The sequence below is a fragment of the Sorex araneus genome, chromosome 2 (genome assembly GCF_027595985.1).
Source record: "Sorex araneus isolate mSorAra2 chromosome 2, mSorAra2.pri, whole genome shotgun sequence".
In the NCBI taxonomy this organism is placed as follows: Eukaryota; Metazoa; Chordata; class Mammalia; order Eulipotyphla; family Soricidae; genus Sorex; species Sorex araneus.
In genome coordinates this window covers 204,788,922-204,807,321 of record NC_073303.1, presented here as the reverse complement: position 1 = coordinate 204,807,321, position 18,400 = coordinate 204,788,922, and the positions used below count along the sequence as shown (strand labels likewise).

General features: G+C 40.4%; 1 protein-coding gene across 9 annotated transcripts in view; it reads right to left on the bottom strand.

Moving 5' to 3' along the window:
• The window catches only part of HECW1 (HECT, C2 and WW domain containing E3 ubiquitin protein ligase 1), a 268,709-nt gene that overhangs the window by 42,455 nt on the left and 207,854 nt on the right, over positions 1 to 18,400 (bottom strand). For all 9 annotated transcript variants that reach the window (XM_055124933.1, XM_055124931.1, XM_055124935.1 and 6 more), the window contains 4 exons: positions 16,765 to 16,870; positions 15,297 to 15,393; positions 7,756 to 7,839; positions 6,798 to 6,907 (listed from right to left, as the gene is read on the bottom strand). In XM_055124933.1, coding sequence (XP_054980908.1) covers positions 6,798 to 6,907; positions 7,756 to 7,839; positions 15,297 to 15,393; positions 16,765 to 16,870 — 397 coding nt within the window. The remainder of the gene's footprint in view (positions 1 to 6,797; positions 6,908 to 7,755; positions 7,840 to 15,296; positions 15,394 to 16,764; positions 16,871 to 18,400) is intronic.

Below are 18,400 nucleotides of genomic sequence, written 5' to 3'. Positions count from 1 at the left end.
CATACCTGGTGCATGTTTTATCCTGAGCACGTGTATGTATCACCCACATCTCGCCTCTAGACATGTGTACTTTTTTTTTTGAGTCACACCCAGCGATGCACAGGGGTTACTCCTGGCTCTGCACTCAGGAATTACTCCTGGCGGTGCTCAGGGGACCATATGGGATGCTGGGAATCGAACCCAGGTCGGCCGCGTGCAAGGCAAACGCCCTCCCCGCTGTGCTATTGCTCCAGCCCCGACATGTGTACTTTTATACTCTCATGTCTAATGCTGAGATGTGTACTGGGGCTCTCTCTCCACTCTGGAGAAGCTTCTTGAATGCATTTCTCTCTTACTCTCTCTTTTCCTTCCTTCTCTCAGAACTTCCAAATAAAACTTGTTATTCTTAAAAGAAATCTTGTGCCTGAATTTGTAGTCCAGAGAATTAAAAACTTTATATTACTTTAGAATAAAAGTAAAGTTAATAAAAATAATAATTCCTTCAGTCTACAGAAAAAAGTGTATTTTATCACTTGTGTCTTGTAAAGGTTTTATTATATTTTATACTTTACTAAATTTTATATCTTTCCCTCAGTCTCTCTTACAATTTTTTCCTTTTAAATTTGGATAATATCAGGGCTGGAGCAATAGTACAGCAGGTAGGGCGTTTGCCTTGCATGCGGCAGACCCGGGTTCGATTCCCAGCATCCCATATGGTCCTCTGAGCTTCTCCAGGGGTGATTCCTGAGTGCAGAGCTAGGAATAACCCCTGTGCATTGCCAAAAAAAAGATCTAAATAATACCTTCACTGTCACTGTCATCACTGTCATCCCTTTGCTCATCGATTTGCTCAAGTGGGCACCAGTAACGTCTCCACTGTGAGACTTTATGAGACTTGTTGTTACTTTTTTGGCATATCGAATATGCCACGGGTAGCTTTCCAGGCTCTGCTGTGTAGGCAGGATACTCTTGGTAGCGTGCCAGGCTCCCCAAGAGGGGCAGAGGAATCAAACTCAGGTTGGCCATGTGCAAGGCAAACACCCTACCAGCTGTGCTATCATTCCCGCCCTATGTGGCACAGGTATAGAGTACACATGTATGAGGTCCTTGGTTCAGCTCTTGTCTTGGAAAACAAACTAACAACCCAGAAAAGACACTGGGGATAATATCTTAACTTCTTTCTTTATTCCAAGTTTTTAATATTTTAGTACAAAATATTACATTTTAATACAAAAAGACTTCTTTGTCAAGACTCTAAATGAGGCTCTTCGCATTCCAGGAGCGAGCAGATGCCATTGGGCTACACTAGCACGCGACAGGGACATATGGAGACGTTACTGGTGCCTGCTTGAGCAAATCAATGAACAACGGGATTTCAAGTGATACAAGTGACACAAGTGAATACAAAAAGCAAAAGTTCTGCATTTTTACAAATAACTAGACTCATGGTTTGCTTCTTCAATATATTAGTTGCTATATTCCAAGTACTGTTGTGATTAGGGCTTACTCCTGGCTCTTGGGGGTCTCAGGGGACCATATGGGGTTCCAGGAATCAAATCCAGATTAACCTGTACAAGGCAACCCTTCTTCCATCTGCTTACAATTAAAAGAAAGAGACTGGTAGTGTGGATTATCAAAGGACTCACTTAATTCACTCTACATTATATACATATAGGAAGATTAAAAGGAAGGAAATGGAAAAAAAAGGATGCATTATATAGCCAGTGATAAAGAAGTGAGCCAGAAGTAACCCCTGTGCATCGCTGGGTATAACCCAAAAAGCCAAAAAAAAAAACAACAACAACAACCATCCACCCTAAAGAAAGCATATTTTTTTTAATGCTCAAAGAATGGACACTAGAATAGGTTTTGTACCATGACTTAAAGTAAGGCTCAGCATATTTCTCTCAGTTGCATGTAAATTCTTTATTATTTCAATATGAAGAATTTAAATAAATATATATTTAAATAAATAAATAAATATAATTTAAATAAATAAATATATAATCTCCTGCCCCTGTGCCAGGCTGTCTTCACTGGGGCCCCCTTGGAGGGGTTGGGCTGAGTTTCCCTCTCTGTCCCAAGCAGAGTCCCAACAGCCGAAAACCTCCAGAACCCAGCCATAGCCATGCTCAAGGCCACTCTCCACACACTCAGATGAGTCTCAGCCATGAAGAAACTGGCAGAGGAATCCAGTATGCGGAACCCGTGGCTGAGATCTCCAAGCCTTCTCAGATTAGGACTGGGCCTCCTCCACCCAGATCCCCAGATTTCCAGTAGCTTGGCAGTCACACCCACAAACTACCCCTGGTGCTATATAATCTAATCAACGGCCAAGATCCAGAGACTATAAAACAAAACTCCCAGAAGAGAACGATGCAGAATTTCGCACAGCAGAGCCTGGCATGCTACCCGTGGCGTACTCGATATGCCAAAAACAGTAACAATAATGGGCCTCATTCCCCTGACCCTGAATGTGACAGGAACTAATGGAGACATTACTGGCGCCCACTCGAGCAAATGATGAACAACGGGATGACAGTGATACAGTGATACAGAGATTCCAAGTATTAAATCTATGTCACTGTCATCCCGTTGCTCATCGATTTGTTCGAGCGGGCACCAGTAACGTCTCTCATTGAGAGACTTATTGTTACTGTTTTTCTCATATCCAATATGCACAGGTAGCTTGCCAGGCTCTGCTGTGCGGGCTCGATACTCTCGGTAGGTTGCCGGGCTCTCCGAGAGGGGCGGAGGAATCAAATTCAGGTCAGCCACGTGAAAGGCAAACGCCCAACCACTGTGCTATCGCTCCAGCCCATTAAATCTTGAGAAATTTATTATCAATAAACCCACAAAACTCCAAATATAATTATCATTCCTTTGAAATGATTATTATCCAACAAGGAAAGGAACTCAGCTCTTTGAGATAATGGAACACTTTGACCAACTTTAGGAAAGCTTACCTGAAAATTATCTGAAAAAATAAGTAGGTATGAATTTATTGAAGGAGTCAGGAAAGATTTCCACTTAACTGATAAATTTGAAGAAGAATTAAGATCAAAGTAGATCAGCATGCACACAGGTATATGGAAGAGTGGAGATTAGTATTCCAGTGTGTGTGGAGTTCAGGATAATAGAGCCAGAGTAATGCAAAGCAACTCGAGAGGTATGGAGAAAACATCAAACAATACAAGGCTTACTCTGTTTAGCAGCTTTCTTTTCTTTCTTTTTTTTTTTTTTGGTGAGCAGACGGCCGCTTTATTGAGTGATGGCGCGGGGCGGCCAGTGTCGCAGGTCAGGCCACAGCGCTATGGGCCGAGGGAACGCACAAGCTCACTACAACAGGAGTCGCAAGGAGCCAGTGTGTTTAGCAACTTTCTTTAACGTTAAGCTTAGTAGGAATCCATTGTGTGGGAACTGGCAAAATATGACTAGAGGTATGAAAAAATCAGTTGTTTTGTAGTAGGAAGAGAAATGAATACCACAGTAAATTTAGTGAGCCTAAATTAAAGAAGCTTAGTGTTAATCATTCTGGAGATGAGAAATAGCAATATTAGAGATATTTTAGGAGATTATAAACTAAATATAATCAAAGATAGAGAGCTTTATATTTGGAAAATGAATAGACTAACAACAAATTTACTGAGACAGATGACAAAGGAAGGGTGAGGATATGTGGTGTGGGGAGGGATGCAGATCACAAGCATATGCTTGAATGTTTGATTAGAAAGAATCATAATTTGATCAGGAATAAAATAAACTTGGAACTGAGTCTTAAGAATATTAGAACATAAAGTTGAGTCTATGATGGTAGCAAAAGAAATAGTTAAAAAGCATAAGAAGATCATTGACAAGGTATTAAGTGGGGGTGTAGTGTATATAGGTTACATGGGTTGGAAAGTTATGAGGAAGGCTGAGAAATGTTCCTCAGATTGATCTCCAGAAATAACAGCTATATTAGTGAGGATCTCTCCTCCAGTGCACAGGCCTGAAAGGAGAATAGTGATAGAGTGATAGGTTTGTAGGAATGGAAACAAGCATTGGGGAAGTATTTTGTCTAACAACTTCACCTTTATCAGTGAAGGAAGAAGGTACAGTATGGCTAAAATAATGTAATACCATAATATAAGGCCAGAGGCATGGTGAGAGGGGTAATGTTTCAGATAGCACTAAAGAAGGGAGAAGCATAAAAAAATGCAGCAGAATTTTCTTTTTGGTATTAATGGTCACCTGAGGTGAGAGATGAATAATTTATAATTTTTTCACTTTTTGGGTCACACCTGGCAATGCACTGGGGTTACTCCTGGCTCTGCACTCAGGAGTCATCCCTGGCAGTGCTCAGGTGACCATATGGGATGCTGGGAATCGAACCCGGGTCGGTCGTGTTGCAAGGCAAATGCTCTACCCGCTGTGCTCCAGCCCCGAATAATTTATAATTATTAATCTTCCCAGACAGGTGAATTTACCTGACTACTGAGGTAGATAAAACAAATCATGAAGTTTATCTTGGGGTAGAGCACGACATATGAAACATGGGGTAAGGGTATTGAAATGGATGTTACTAAATCTTAAAATCTATGCTGGATTGAGGAAAGATATGAGGAAGGAAAGGAGAAGGGACCGTTAATTGGGGGTCCTGGGAAGGACAAAGGATGATGTAGGTAGAGTGATTGAGCAGGGAGGTGATTGTGAGAATGAGCATTTGAGGTGGCAAAGGAGAAGGTGGCAGACTAGGAAAAGACCTGGAAATTAATGCATGTAGCTGAGGATATTGAACTCATACAGGATAATACAAAGATTTAGGAAGAGAGGAACACTATGAGATGTGCCAAAGTGCTAAAGAATGAAGAGAGACGAGACAGATAACCCGAAAAGAATGGTAAACATGCCTTGCATGGCACAAGTCGTGGAATTTAATCCCCAACACCAAATGATACACCAAGCACCACTGGCGGCAGCCTAGGTGGGTCCAGAACTGCCAGATACAAACATGGAATTGTCTACCAGACAGTTCTTTGACTCATACCAGTGGGCAAAATCTATAGTGATATACCCTATTGCAGGATAAAGCTAGAACTATAATGCTAGCTTATGATGAAAGCATAATTTTATACCTAGATATTATAGCATACTTTATAATATATGTTTGCTAAAGCTGATAGTACCATTAATCATATTACATTCCTATAGTTTTTGTTATACCTCAAAAAATACTTTTGCATAGATCTTTATGATTTATTATCTCTTAGAACTCAGGCCGATTTCATAAATATCTCAAAAAAAGAAACTGTACAACTTTACATAAAATGTTTAGATTATGTTCATAATTACATAATTTCAATCAGATTAGTATCAAAACGAGGCAAATACAAAATTAGCATAAAGAGAGAGAGACAAATAGGGAGAGGCTGTGTTTTTATCCTCCTGTAATTACTTCAATTTTGTACAAAACTTGCATTTATTACAGAAATGTACCTAGAACCTGAATGAATAAGGAACAGGAGAGCTCCCAGACAAAAGAGAAAGGGGCTTTTTGGCTAAAAAAAAAAGTCCCACCAAAGATCATAAAGCTGCAATTAGGAAGAAACTTCTAAACTGTGGAACTTTACCTCAAAGAATAAGGAGAATTGTGATGAACACCTGGCATGCTAGATCTGTAATTCTTTATGTACAATACAGAAGCAAATATGAGGCAAAAACAATAGGATATAGGTAGGAGACAGGCACCATTTTAGTGACCTAGCGTAAACCCTTGTTAATGGAGGCCATATTATACACCAGTTCCATAATAAGAGAGCCCCAGCAGATGTCATCTTGGGGACTTCTACCAACTTGACTGGTGGAACAATATGGTTTGGAGGTGATAAACTCACAAATAAAAGTTTTAGAGAACTATTACAGAATTGAGTGATAATGAGACATCTTTTCTTAGAACAGAACACATTACTAAATTCTATTTTCTAAATTTCCTCATTGTCTTCAGATTACAACTCTACAGGTTGTAAGATAGAAATTGCTAGATTTTTCTAATCAACTCTCTTTACTTTTCAAGCTATAAAAAAATTTAAATTAACCAGCAAAACATAAAAATGATAATCAAGTGAAGCAATCCGTGGAAAACTACTGCCATATTTGGATTCTACTTGGGGGAATGAATTTGACTGAAGCTCATTATCTTTTTTTTGGCGGGGGGTCCACACCCGGCAATGCACAAAGGTTCCTCCTGGCTTTGCACTCAGGAATTTCAAATTTTGAAATACAAAACAAAATTTGTATATAGTAAATTAGTATCTAATTAGCCCTTACAAGTTAATAAAAACATTACCAAAATTACTAAATTCTAAATGTAAAGGAGACAACTGATATTATGTACAAAGGTGGAGTCCTAGTTTACAGGAATTACTGATTTTTTTTTTGTTAGGTTCAGATAGTCTAATATTTAAGGTTTGAGGGCCATGTGGTCTTTATTGCTCCTACTTACCTTTGATTTAATCATGTGAAAGTTGATATATAAAATGAATAAACAGGTGTGGCTAGGTTCCAAATTTATTGAGGTTAAAATTTCACACAAATTTATGTGTATTGCAATATTGTTTCTGAAAAATTATTTCAAATCATTAAGCATGCAAAATTCACTCTTGCTTGGGAATACTATAAGACAGGCTACAATTTGTCAAAAAATAGCCAATTTAGACAGTGTGCTTTTGATTAGAAAATTGAGATCTGAGAAAGGACCAAAGGCAGCATTCTCACTGTATTTTCTTTTATCTTGTGTTGAAACAGATGAAAGATATAGTGCCAGACACTCAAATTACCTGGGGAGTTTTGAGGTGAGGCACAGGGAGAACAGCGGGGAGAAAAGCTGTACCCAGGGTGGAAGGCAGCCTGCAGAGGGACATAAGACATAATCTCTTCTTCAAAGAGACTGCAAAAAAAGAGAGAGACAGAGACAGAGAGAGGGACAGAGACAGAGAGAAGGAAGGGAGTGAGGGAGGAGGGAAGGAAGGAAGGAAGGAAGGAAGGAAGGAAGGAAGGAAGGAAGGAAGGAAGGAAGGAAGGAAGGAAGGGAGGGAGGGAGGGAGGGAGAAGGGAAAGAAGGGAGGGAGGAAGGAAGGAAGGAAGGAAGGAAGGAAGGAAGGAAGGAAGGAAGGAAGGAAGGAAGGAAGGAAGGAAGGGAGGGAGGGAGGGAGGGAGGGAGGGAGGAAGAAATGAAGGGAGGGAGGAGGGAAGGAAGGGAGGGAGGGAGGAAGGGAGGAAGGAAGGAAGAAAGGGAGGAAGGAACGAAGGAAGGGAGGAAGGAAGGAAGGAAGGGAGGAAGGAAGGGAGGGAGGAAGGAAGGAAGGAAGGAAGGAAGGAAGGAAGGAAGGAAGGAAGGAAGGAAGGAAGGAAGGAAGGGTGGGAGGGAGGAAGGGAGGAAGGGAGGAAGGAAGGGAGGAAGTTAATTCTGTCCTTAAGAGAGTTAGTGAACTGTGCTAATATCAATTACAATCCCCCAAGCAACAAAAACACTTAAATTCTGCTACAGTAATAGAAAGGCTCATTTTAGCATGCAAATTCTCATTGTTACTATAACCTTATAACAAAGTCGTGATCAAGTACCATTCATAACTCTGGATATCTCAGTTGTAAACGTAAGGTGACTGATAGAGAGTATAGGAATTGGAAACTTATTTAGTTGCGGTTCTTTTAATCTTCCAAAATGAACGGTATTTCTGTGATAGAGGAGACAGCTCTCCAGACGCTTTCCCAGAACTTTCAGGCTCAGCACCTTACCTTAGCAAAATAACCAGATCTGCATCATAAGACAACTTTTCAAGTCCATGAGTACCCTCAGTCCGAATGTAATGGATTTTCTCCCTAGAGAAAATGAAAAAGAAAACTTAAATCATATATCAACACAAGTATTAAGGAAAAAAAATCCTTTTCTGAGCCCTTCTTTCTCTTCCTATATTGGTTGTTCCAATATCCAGTGAATTTCATGGTATTTTAACTTTGCACTGCAAACTCATGATGTTCTGTGCTCTGCAGAGGATTGTCTTTCCCCAGACTCATCAGGAACAGAAGCTTAGAACATAACAGAGGTAGGTCCACCCGAGTAGTGACACCTGGGAATGGATCTCAGTAAGGACAGCTGCTGAAGGCCTTGTGCATACTGGAAGTCCAGGAGGGAAAAGGGCAGTCTGCTTAGAAAGCTTAGTGCTTGATCAGAAATGTAAACCATGATCCTGGGCACATAAAGAATCTGGCCTCTAGGATGACTTCCCAAGTCAGTATAAGAACTCTGCCAAATTCAAATTCAAAAAGCCTGGCCCCTTTTGCAATATGCAATTCAAATAAGAAAAATTATTCCAAGAAAATCTGTGGATATATAGTTTATTTCAAAAGTGCTTTGCAATTTGCTTCTCTGATATTAAAATCTTAAACTATTACAAACAACATAGCCAGTAGTCATTCCAACATGTACACACTCCAAAGAAATTAATCTCCTTTTGCTTGAAGAGATGTAACAAAAATCTGATTCAAATGTTTATTTTGCAATGGTTTTAGTTATATGAATTAAAAAATTGGTGCAGAGAGCTCCATGATACTCTTGCTTAGTCTCTAGCAATTAATAGATAAAAATCTAGTTACAGAGACTGGAGAGATAGTACAGGGGATAAGCTGCTTGCTTTGCTTGCAGATGACCTTAGTGTTAGTCCCTGGCACTACATTCAGTCTCCAAACACCACCACAGATAACTCCTGAGCACAGGCTCAAGAATCATCCCTGAGCACTGTTGGTTGTGATCAAAAAACAAATCTATTTATAAAGAAAATACGGATACGACTTTTCCCTCTCTGCTTACATGAATCAAAATCTTCATCATTAACATATATGTGCATATATATTACATACATTTAGGTCAAAATATATTAATTTCTAGTGTTGGGATTTAAAAAATGGCAGGATATAGGGTCTTTTTTGCCACTACAAACATATACAGAATGAGACCAAATAGAGAAATGCACTAAATTCACACCACAGAGACTGGCATTTTTTAAGACAATGTCTTTTTGACACACACATCAAAAAAAACCAAGAACATCATATTGGCATGGATGCAGGGAGAAAGGGACTCTCATTCACTGATAGTGGGAATATTGGCTGGCCCTGCCTTTTTGGAAAACAATATAAATACTCCTTAAGAATTTAGGAATTAAGCTTACATTTCACTCAGCAACACCACTTCTCAGAATATACCCCAAAGGCCCAAAAACAAAATAGAGAAAAGACATTTGCACCCTATTTTTTTTCTTTTTTTGGTTTTTGGGTCACACCCCTAAAAAAGCGATGCAAGGGGTTAGTCCTGACTCTGCACTCAGGAATTATTCCTGGTGGTGCTCAGGGGACCATATGGGATGCTGGGATTCGAACCCAGGTTGGCCACGTGCAAGGCAAATGCCCTACCCACTGTGCTATTGCTCCAGCCCTGACCCCTATATTTCTTGCAACATTATTCACAATAGAAAAATCTGGAAACAACCCGTGTCCAAGAATAAATGACTGGATAAAGAAACTATGGTACATATACACAATGGAATATTGCTTAGCCTTAAGAAAAGATAAAAGTTTGCTGCTACAGGGAGGAACCTAGAAAGTATCATGCTGAGTGAAGTTTGTCAGAGGGAGAGATACTGACACAGAATAATCTCTATCATATGCAGAGTATAAGAAAACATAATGGGGAATAATGAATGCCCAAAGACAATAGAAACAAAGAAGCTGAGAACTGGTAGTCAGTAGGAAACATGCCACCTGAGGGGCTGGGAGACAGGACAGGGAGGGGTCAACTCCCTGGGGTCAACAACTACCTCCACAAGGGAGGAGGTGGTGGTGCTGAAAGGCAGTTAAATGTTATGTATGAAACTCTATCAGCAACAATACAGAAAAAGAAAAATAAAAAAATTTACATATCCCCCCAAAAAACGTGTCCCTCATAGAGATAGACTGGAGGGTGGGAGGAAAGGGCAGGGAAGGGAGAAACTCGTGGAGGGAAATGGGTACTGGTAAAGGAATTGGTGCCAAAACAACACATGCCTGAAACCCAATCATGAAAAACTTTGTCTTTTTTGTTTTGGGTTTTTTTTAAAATTAATTTATTATTTTTTATTAGCGAATCACCATGAGGGTACAGTTACAGATTTACATATTTTCATGCTTGTGTTTCAGTCATACAATGCTCGAGTACCTATCCCTCCACCAGCATCTATTCTCCACCACCGTGATCCCAGTATCCCTCCCACCCAACCCCAACTCATCCCCCCCACCCCACCCCGGCTCTGTGGCAGGGCATTCCCTTTTGTTCTCTCCTTCCTTTTGGATTTTGTGGTTTGCAATAGAGGTATTGAGTGGCCATAGTGTTCAATCTATGGTCTACTTTCAGCTCGCATCTCCCATCTCAAGAAGTCCTCCAACCACACTTTATCTGGTGTTCCCTTCTTTATCTGAACTGCTTTTCCCCCAGCATGTGAGGCTGCCTTCCACGCCATGGAGCAAATCTCCTGGTATTTATTTCTACTATTCTTGGGTGTTGTCTCCTATTCTCTTATTTTATATTTCACAGATGAGTGCAATCTTTCTATGTCTGTCTCTCTCTTTCTGACTCATGTCACTTAGCATGACACTTTCCATGTTGATCCACTTATATGCAAATTTCATGACTTCATCTTTTCTAACAGCTGCACAGTATTCCATTGTGTAGATGTACCGAAGTTTCTTTAACCAGTCATCTGTTCTCGGGCACTCGGGTTTTTTACAGATTCTGGCTATTGTAAATAGTGCTGCAATGAACATACAAGTGCAGATGTCATTTCGACTATACTTTTTTGCTTCTCTGGGATATATTCCCAGAAGTGGTGTTGCTGGGTCAAATGGGACCTCAATTTCTAATTTTTTGAGAAGCATCCATATCGTTTCCCAAAAGGGCTGAACCAGTTGGCATTCCCACCAGTAGTGTAGAAGGGTCCCTTTCTCCCCACATCCACGCCAACACTGGTTGTTTTTGTTCTTTTGGATGTGGGCCAGTCTCTGTGGTATGAGGTGATATCTCATAGTTGTTTAGATCTGCATATCCCTGATGATTAGTGATGAAGAGCAATTTTTCATGGGCCTTTTGGCCATTCGTATTTCTTCCTTGAGAAAGTTTCTGTTCATTTCTTTGCCCCATTTTCTGATGGGATTGGATGTTTTCTTCTTGTAGAGTTCAACCAGTGCCTTATATACCCTTGAGATCAATCCCTTATCAGATGGGTATTGGATGAATATCCTTTCCCATTCTGTAGATTGTCTTTGTATTCTGATCACTGTGGTTGTTTTTTTTTTTTTTTGCGGTGCAGAAGCTTCTTAGTTTAATATAGTCCCAATTGTTTATCTATTTCCACTCGGTTGATCAGTTGCGTGTCATCTTTGAAGATACCTTTAGCTTCAATATCGTGGAGGGTTTTGCTGACCTTGTTTTCAATGTACCTTATGAATTGTGGTCTGATGTTGAGGTCTTCAATCCATTTTGATCTGACTTTTGTGCATGGTGTTATGTCGAGGTCTAGGCCCATTTTTTTGCATGTGTTTGTTATGCCAGCACCATTTGTTAAAGAGGCTGGCTTTCCTTGTTCCACTTCACATTTCTTGCTCCCTTATCAAGGATTAGATGATTACACATTGGGGTTGTGTGTAGGAATATTCCACCCTGTTCCATTGGTCTGCTGCTTTGCCTTTTTTTCCAGTACCATGCTGTTTTAATTGTTACCACTTTGTAGTAGAGTTTAAGGTTGGGGAAGGTGATGCCTCTCATTATCTTTTTTAAATTTTTTTTATTTTATATTATTTATTTTTTTATTGAATCACCATGTGGAAAATTACAAAGCTTTCAGGTTTAAGTCTCAGTTATAAAATGCTCAAACACCCATCCCTTCACCAGTGCACATATTCCACCACCAAGAATCACAGTTACATCCCTCCCACCCTCCCCACCCCCACTCCGCCTGTGTAACTGATAAATTTCACTTTACTTCCATTTTACTTTGATTACATTCAATATTTCAACAAAAATCTCACTATTTTTGTTTGGAGTTTTCCCCCCCAAAATCGGACCTGCTGAAAAGGAAGCATTTGGTAATTTGTTTTCCATTGCTGAGAATGAAGAGATATGAGGTCGAGTGGCTGCAATAGCGGCTGCATGGTTTTGGATTTCTGTATTTTAGTAACTAAGTCCAGAGAAATTTCTGCCAGAAATTGCATCATTGCAAGCTCGTACCTCTCCGCTAATTTATGTTCCACACGAGTGCAATCTTTCTATGTCTGTCTCTTCCTTTCCCATCATCTTTTTCCCAAGAATTATTTTAGCCATCCGTGGGTGTTTGTTGTTCCATATGAATTTCAGGGCTGCTTTATCCATTTCTTTGAAGAATTTCACGGGTATCCTTATAGGGACCGCGTTGAATCTGTATAATGCTTTGGGGAGTATTGCCATTTTGACAATGTTGATTCTTCTTATCCATGAGCAGGAGATATGTTTCCATTTCCTCGTGTCTTCTTTTATTTCATGGAGTAGCATTTTATAGTTTTCCTTGTAGAGGTTCTTTACTTCCTTAGTTAAGCTGATTCCGAGGTACTTGATTTTCTGGGGCATGATTGTGAATGGGATTGCTTTTTTCATGTCGCTTTCCTCTGTCTCATTGTTTGTGTATAGGAAGGCCATGGACTTTTGGGTATTGATTTTATAGCCCGCAACTTTACTGTACAAGTTTATTGTTTCTAAGAGTTTCTTGGTAGAGGCTTTAGGATTCTCTCGATATAGTATCATATCATCTGGAAATAGTGAGAGTTTGATTTCTTCCTTTCCTATCTGGATGACCTTAATATCTTTTTCTTGTCTAACCAATATTGCAGGTTCAAGGGAATGAGACCTATTGTTACTGTTTTTGGCATATTGAATACATCATGGATAGCTTGCCAGGCTCTGCTGTGCAAGCAGGATACTCTTGGCAGCTTGTGAGGCTATTGAGGCTCTCCAAGAGGTATGTATGTATCTGTTACTGTATTTTGGATATGAATACGCCACGGGGAGCTTGCTAGGCTCTCCCAAGTGGGCAATAGACTCTCAGTAGCTTATGAGGTTCTCCAAGAGGGAGAACTAGGCTATTAGATATCACGTGGCCACATTGTGGTTTTATTTTATTCTGCCAGTGAAGACAGCTAGGCGCAGGGGCAAGAGACTGCGTCACTCTCCTCTGGGAGCTTGGTTTTATAGTCTCTGGATGTTGGCCGCTGGTGGGATTATACGGCACCGGGGGCAGTCTCTGGGTGTGACTGTCTAGTTACTGGAAAATGGGGGATCTGGGTGGAAGAGGCCCAGTCCCAATCCGAGCAGCCTTGGGGATCTTGACCCTGGGTCCCACACATCTGGGTTCCTCCGCTGGCTCCCCCATGCGTGAGGCTCGTCCGAACATGTGGAGAGTGGCCCTGAGCATGGCCGTGGCTGGGTTCTGGAGGTCCTCAACTGTCGAGGCTCTGCTCTCGGGTCGGGGAGATGGGGGAGGGAAATGCAACCCTTGTATGTGGAATTATGTGGAATTCAAAAATGTTTCTTTCATATCCTCCCTTAATTTATTGTATGTCTGTTCCATGGCTACTTTGAGTTCATTGACCATCTTTAACATTTCCTCTCTGAATTCTTTATCTGAGAGACCGTATTTGTGGGTAACCCCTGTTGAGGCTTGTGGAATATTTTCTTCATCCTCCCCTCGTGGTGGCGGTTTTCGCTATTTCTTGATATTGTTATGGAAGTATAGAGGTGGAACCTTCGGTTCTCTATCCCTATTCCCTCTTCCTGCCAGAAGGTATTCTGGATGAGCTAAGTCGATGATGGTAGCCTTTTTCCCCTTCTAGAATACTTCCTTACTCTCAGGTGCTCCTCATGGTTTATGTGGGGCCTCTAGTGAAGACTTGAGGCTATGCTCTCTTTATGAAGGGCTTTGTGCAGCTTCTTGTGTTCACTGACAGTTTTTGTGAAATTAGAATAGGCTAATGAACTATTGGCATATAGTGATTGAGATGGACAGGGTGTTCTTCAAAGAAACAGGTTATACAGATTGTGACCTAAGTCTACAGAGCAGGGAAGGGAGAACCCCGGCCTGCAGGAGGCCATGCCCCTTTTTGAGGCCATGCCGCCTGACATACAGGCCACACTCCCAGAAACCTATTGGGAAAGTGGGCCAGGGGCCAGAAACCGGGGTGCTGTGCGGGTCAGTGGGGACAGCTCCAACGGACCTGGCGGGGCTGAGAATCATGAATAACTTTGTAACTTCATGGTGACTGATTAAAAAGAAAGAAAAATTTTTTTAAAAAGAAATACATATTGCTGGTTGGAACTGAAAAAAAGCATGTTGAGTAAGGTAAGCCAGAAGGAACACAAACACAAAATGATCTTACTTATCTGTAAGAATAACTTACACAGAATAACTGGATGAAGAAATTTAATATGTAGTAAAGGGAGGAGGTCTAGATCAGCCTTAACCTTAAAGGGAGGAGAAGGGGAGAAAAGGAAAGAAGTCAAGTGGAAGAGGAAGAAGAGAAAGGGAAGTAATGAGGGAACAGGAGTCAGGGCCTTGGTAATATTGGTAACATGGAAGACTGATACGTGTATTCCTCTGCCCTTCTCAAAGAGCCCGGCAAGCTACAGAGAGTATCTCGCCCCCATGGCAGAGCCTGGCAAGCTACCTGTTGCGTATTTGATATACCAATAACAACAACAAGTCTCACAATAAAGACATTACTGGTGCTTGCTTGAGCAAATTGATGAGCAATGGGATGACAGTGATACAGTGACAGTGATCCAAATCACAGACTCAACAACAATGAAAACATGAGATCTAAACTACAACTATGTTCAAGATGGTGGGGTGGGGGATACAGGAGGGAGCAGGGGAGCACTGGTGGTGGGACTGGTATCAGAATATTGTATGCCTAAAATCCAACTATCAACAACTTTGTAAATCACAGTTTTTTTAACTAAAAAATTTAAAATAATAAACCAGTAAATGTTTCTATTTATAAAATAATAAAATTTAAAAATATAATGAACAAATAAACTATCTGTCATTTCTTATTGTGCTATTTCTATGAACATTAAAACCCTCTGAATTTGTGACTATGAGTACTAAAGTGATCATTCAATTGCACAGATGAATGTCATTATTATTTTATTCTCTCTCTTCTCAGAAGTGTTATTTCTACTTGAGGCACCAGGATTAACAGGGTGAGGGATGAGCTCCTACCTGAGTGTATGATTCCTTGCCAAGCTTGGCTGACGCTCTTGCAGCATTTCAAAAATGTTTGGCTGGCGTAGAAATGCCACAATCTTGTCATTATATGCTGAAAGAAAAAATTTAAAAACTGTTGAATCTACAGAAGAGATAATAAAGACTAGAAAATGACTATTTGATATCAAGATGATGTAGGAATTCAAAGGGCAGGTTGCATACTCAACAACAATATTAAGCTCTTGAGATTTTTATCCCTTTGGCATAAGAGCTATATTATTTTTACTAGATAAAACTGAAAGCTAGCTAAATATAAGTTAATAATCCTTTTTTTTTTTTTTTTTTTTTTTGCTTTTTGGGTCACACCCGGCAATGCACAGGGGTCATTCCTGGCTCATGCACTCAGGAATTACCCCTGGCAGTGCTCAGGGGACCATATGGGATGCTGGGATTCGAACCTGGGTCGGCCGCGTGCAAGGCAAATGCCTTACCCGCTGTGCTATCACTCCAGCCCCAAGTTAATGATCCTTATATTCCAGGAATTTTAGTTAAATTCATCACTATACAAATGGGTGAAGAGTTAGACAGCTCTTTCATAAGTGGAGTTCAATTCACTTCCTCCTATGTTTGGTCATTTTGCAACAGTTATTATGGCAAATATTTATTTGGGGATGATACCAGGCAGTGCTCTGAGGTTACTCCTGGCTTTGTGCTCAGGGATAACTCCTGGTGGCGCTTGGAAGACCATTTAGGATGTCGGGAATCAAACCCAGGTTGGACACGTACAAGGATAAAGCTGTACTACCTGCTGTTCTATTCCTCTGGCTCCTATGACAAATATTTTTCTAAGTTTAAATATATGTTTGGGCATATTTTTGTAGGTTTTTTTTTGTGTGTGGGCCACATCCAGCATTGCGCAGGGGTTACTCCTGGGTCTGACTCAAGAATTATACCTGGTGGGTTGGGGGTTCTATATGAGATGCCAAGGATCGAATTCAGGTCAGCAGTGTGCAAGAAAAAAGCTCTGCCCGCCTTATCTCTCCCACCCCTGTTTGGATATATTTTTAAAGTTCTAATGTATCTTTTCTAAGCACATGACCATGGAAATTTCCAAATCTGTTTAGACGCTATCATTTCATTTACCATGATACGAATGCCATTTATTTTGTAAAGGAGACTGTGCAGACTTCCATAGATATGTCGAAAATAAAAAGTACATCTCATTAAGAGATTCACTTCTTCATTTATGTGCTCCTGAAATTAGCTAACAAATCACTCAATGAAACAAAAACTAAAAAGGAATGAATGTCTAGAATAAACAGAAGGGAACAGAGAGGACAAGTAACAAAGGGGAAGAATAGTGGGGGAGTAAATAATAGGGCAGTAATGAAAAAGGAAATAAAGCACAGAATCCATGATATTAATGAAGATAAAAAGCAAAGCTCAGTTTGGGTACCCAGATGTTAAAAAATACCGTACATACCAAGTGGCAACAATTCATGTTGATGTTGGCTTCGGATAGCAGCTACCAAACTGTGTCCTGGTCTAGCCAACAAAGAGGTTCCTCTGTGTCTAGAGACTTCTGAAGCCTAATTTAAAAATAAAATTATCATCACTAAAAACATCTAAACAATTTCAGATGCCCTTTCTATACTAAGTTTTCAAAATACCAATCTTTCGTTAAGACAAAATCTAAGTTAAAACCTCCCCAAAATAAATAAAATTATATTACTTAAAGTGATAGAAAATAAGTGATCTTTTAATAGAATGAGAAAGAAGAAAAGGTTTTAAAAAATGATAGTGACAAGTATCATGTATGCTAATCCAAATTAACATACTGGATAAATTTAAAAAGGAGTCCCATTTAAAAAAAATTTTACATGAATCACCGTGAGGTACAGCTACAGACTTAAAAACTTTTGTGTTTACATTTCAGTCATACGCTGATCAAGTACCCATGACTCCTCCACTAGTGCCCATTCTCTACCACCAATGATTCCAGTATCCCTCCAACCACTCCTACCTCTTCCCTCCCACCCCACACTTCCTACGTGGCAAGGCATTCCCTTTTGCTCTCTCTCTCTCTCATTTTGGGTGTTGTGGTTTGCAACATAGGTATTGAGTGGCCATCATATTTGGTCTATAGTCTACTTTCAGCTCGCATCTCCCATATAGTGTGGGCCCTCCAAGCACTCTTTACTTGGTGGTCCCTTCTTTATCTGAGCTCCCCCAGATATGAGGCCATGGAGAAATCCTCCTGGTACACATCTCTACCATTCTTAGGTGTAAGTCTCACATTCTGTTACTTTATATTCCACAAATGAGTCCAATCTTTCTATGTCTGTCCCTCTCTTTCTGACGAAAGGAGTCCTTTTGTAAGTTCATTTAAGAGCTGTAAACAAACTTAAGGTAAATTAAGTAGTAGAGGGAGATTTATTACCCTCATTTCCAAAGTTAATACTGAACTTCAAAACCAAATGTCAAATAGACTTGCACTTTTGTGGGGCTGGGGGAGCCATGGGTCCTAATGTGGAGTTCTTCAGGCGACCTTCACGGTCCTATCTTGGCATTAAAATCACCAACAATGATCTTGTAGAAGGTGTGGTCTTCTTTATAGAATCTCTCCAGCTCCATGTAGAACTTCTCAATTTCTTCTTCATCGTAGTTGGATGTTAGTGCATAGACGACAAAGATAGAAAGTGCCGGCAGTGAGGCACATCTATTAAAGCATAATAATCCGATTCAGGTTGTTAGGCATTCGAATGAATCAATGCTCATGGCCAAGTTCGTGTTGACAAGGACACCAATGCCACCGACACCTCTGTTGTCACATGTTCCGAGGAACAATTCTTCTCCAGTGTCAAAAATGGCATGATGTGATTGATGTCTTCTTGTTTCAGTCAGACCAATGATGTCATACTTGATCTTCTGCCCTTGCACCATCAGGTCCTCGACAGATGCTTCGGATGCCAGCGTACGTGTGTTGAAAGTACAGACAGTCATTTTAGTCTTTCTTTGTTTTGGTAGTCTAGTTCCTCCCTGAGTTTTTTCAGCTTCTCCTTGCTCATCTTTCTTAACGCTGCTGTATTGGGAGCTCTTTAGGTGTCAGGTGAATGAGG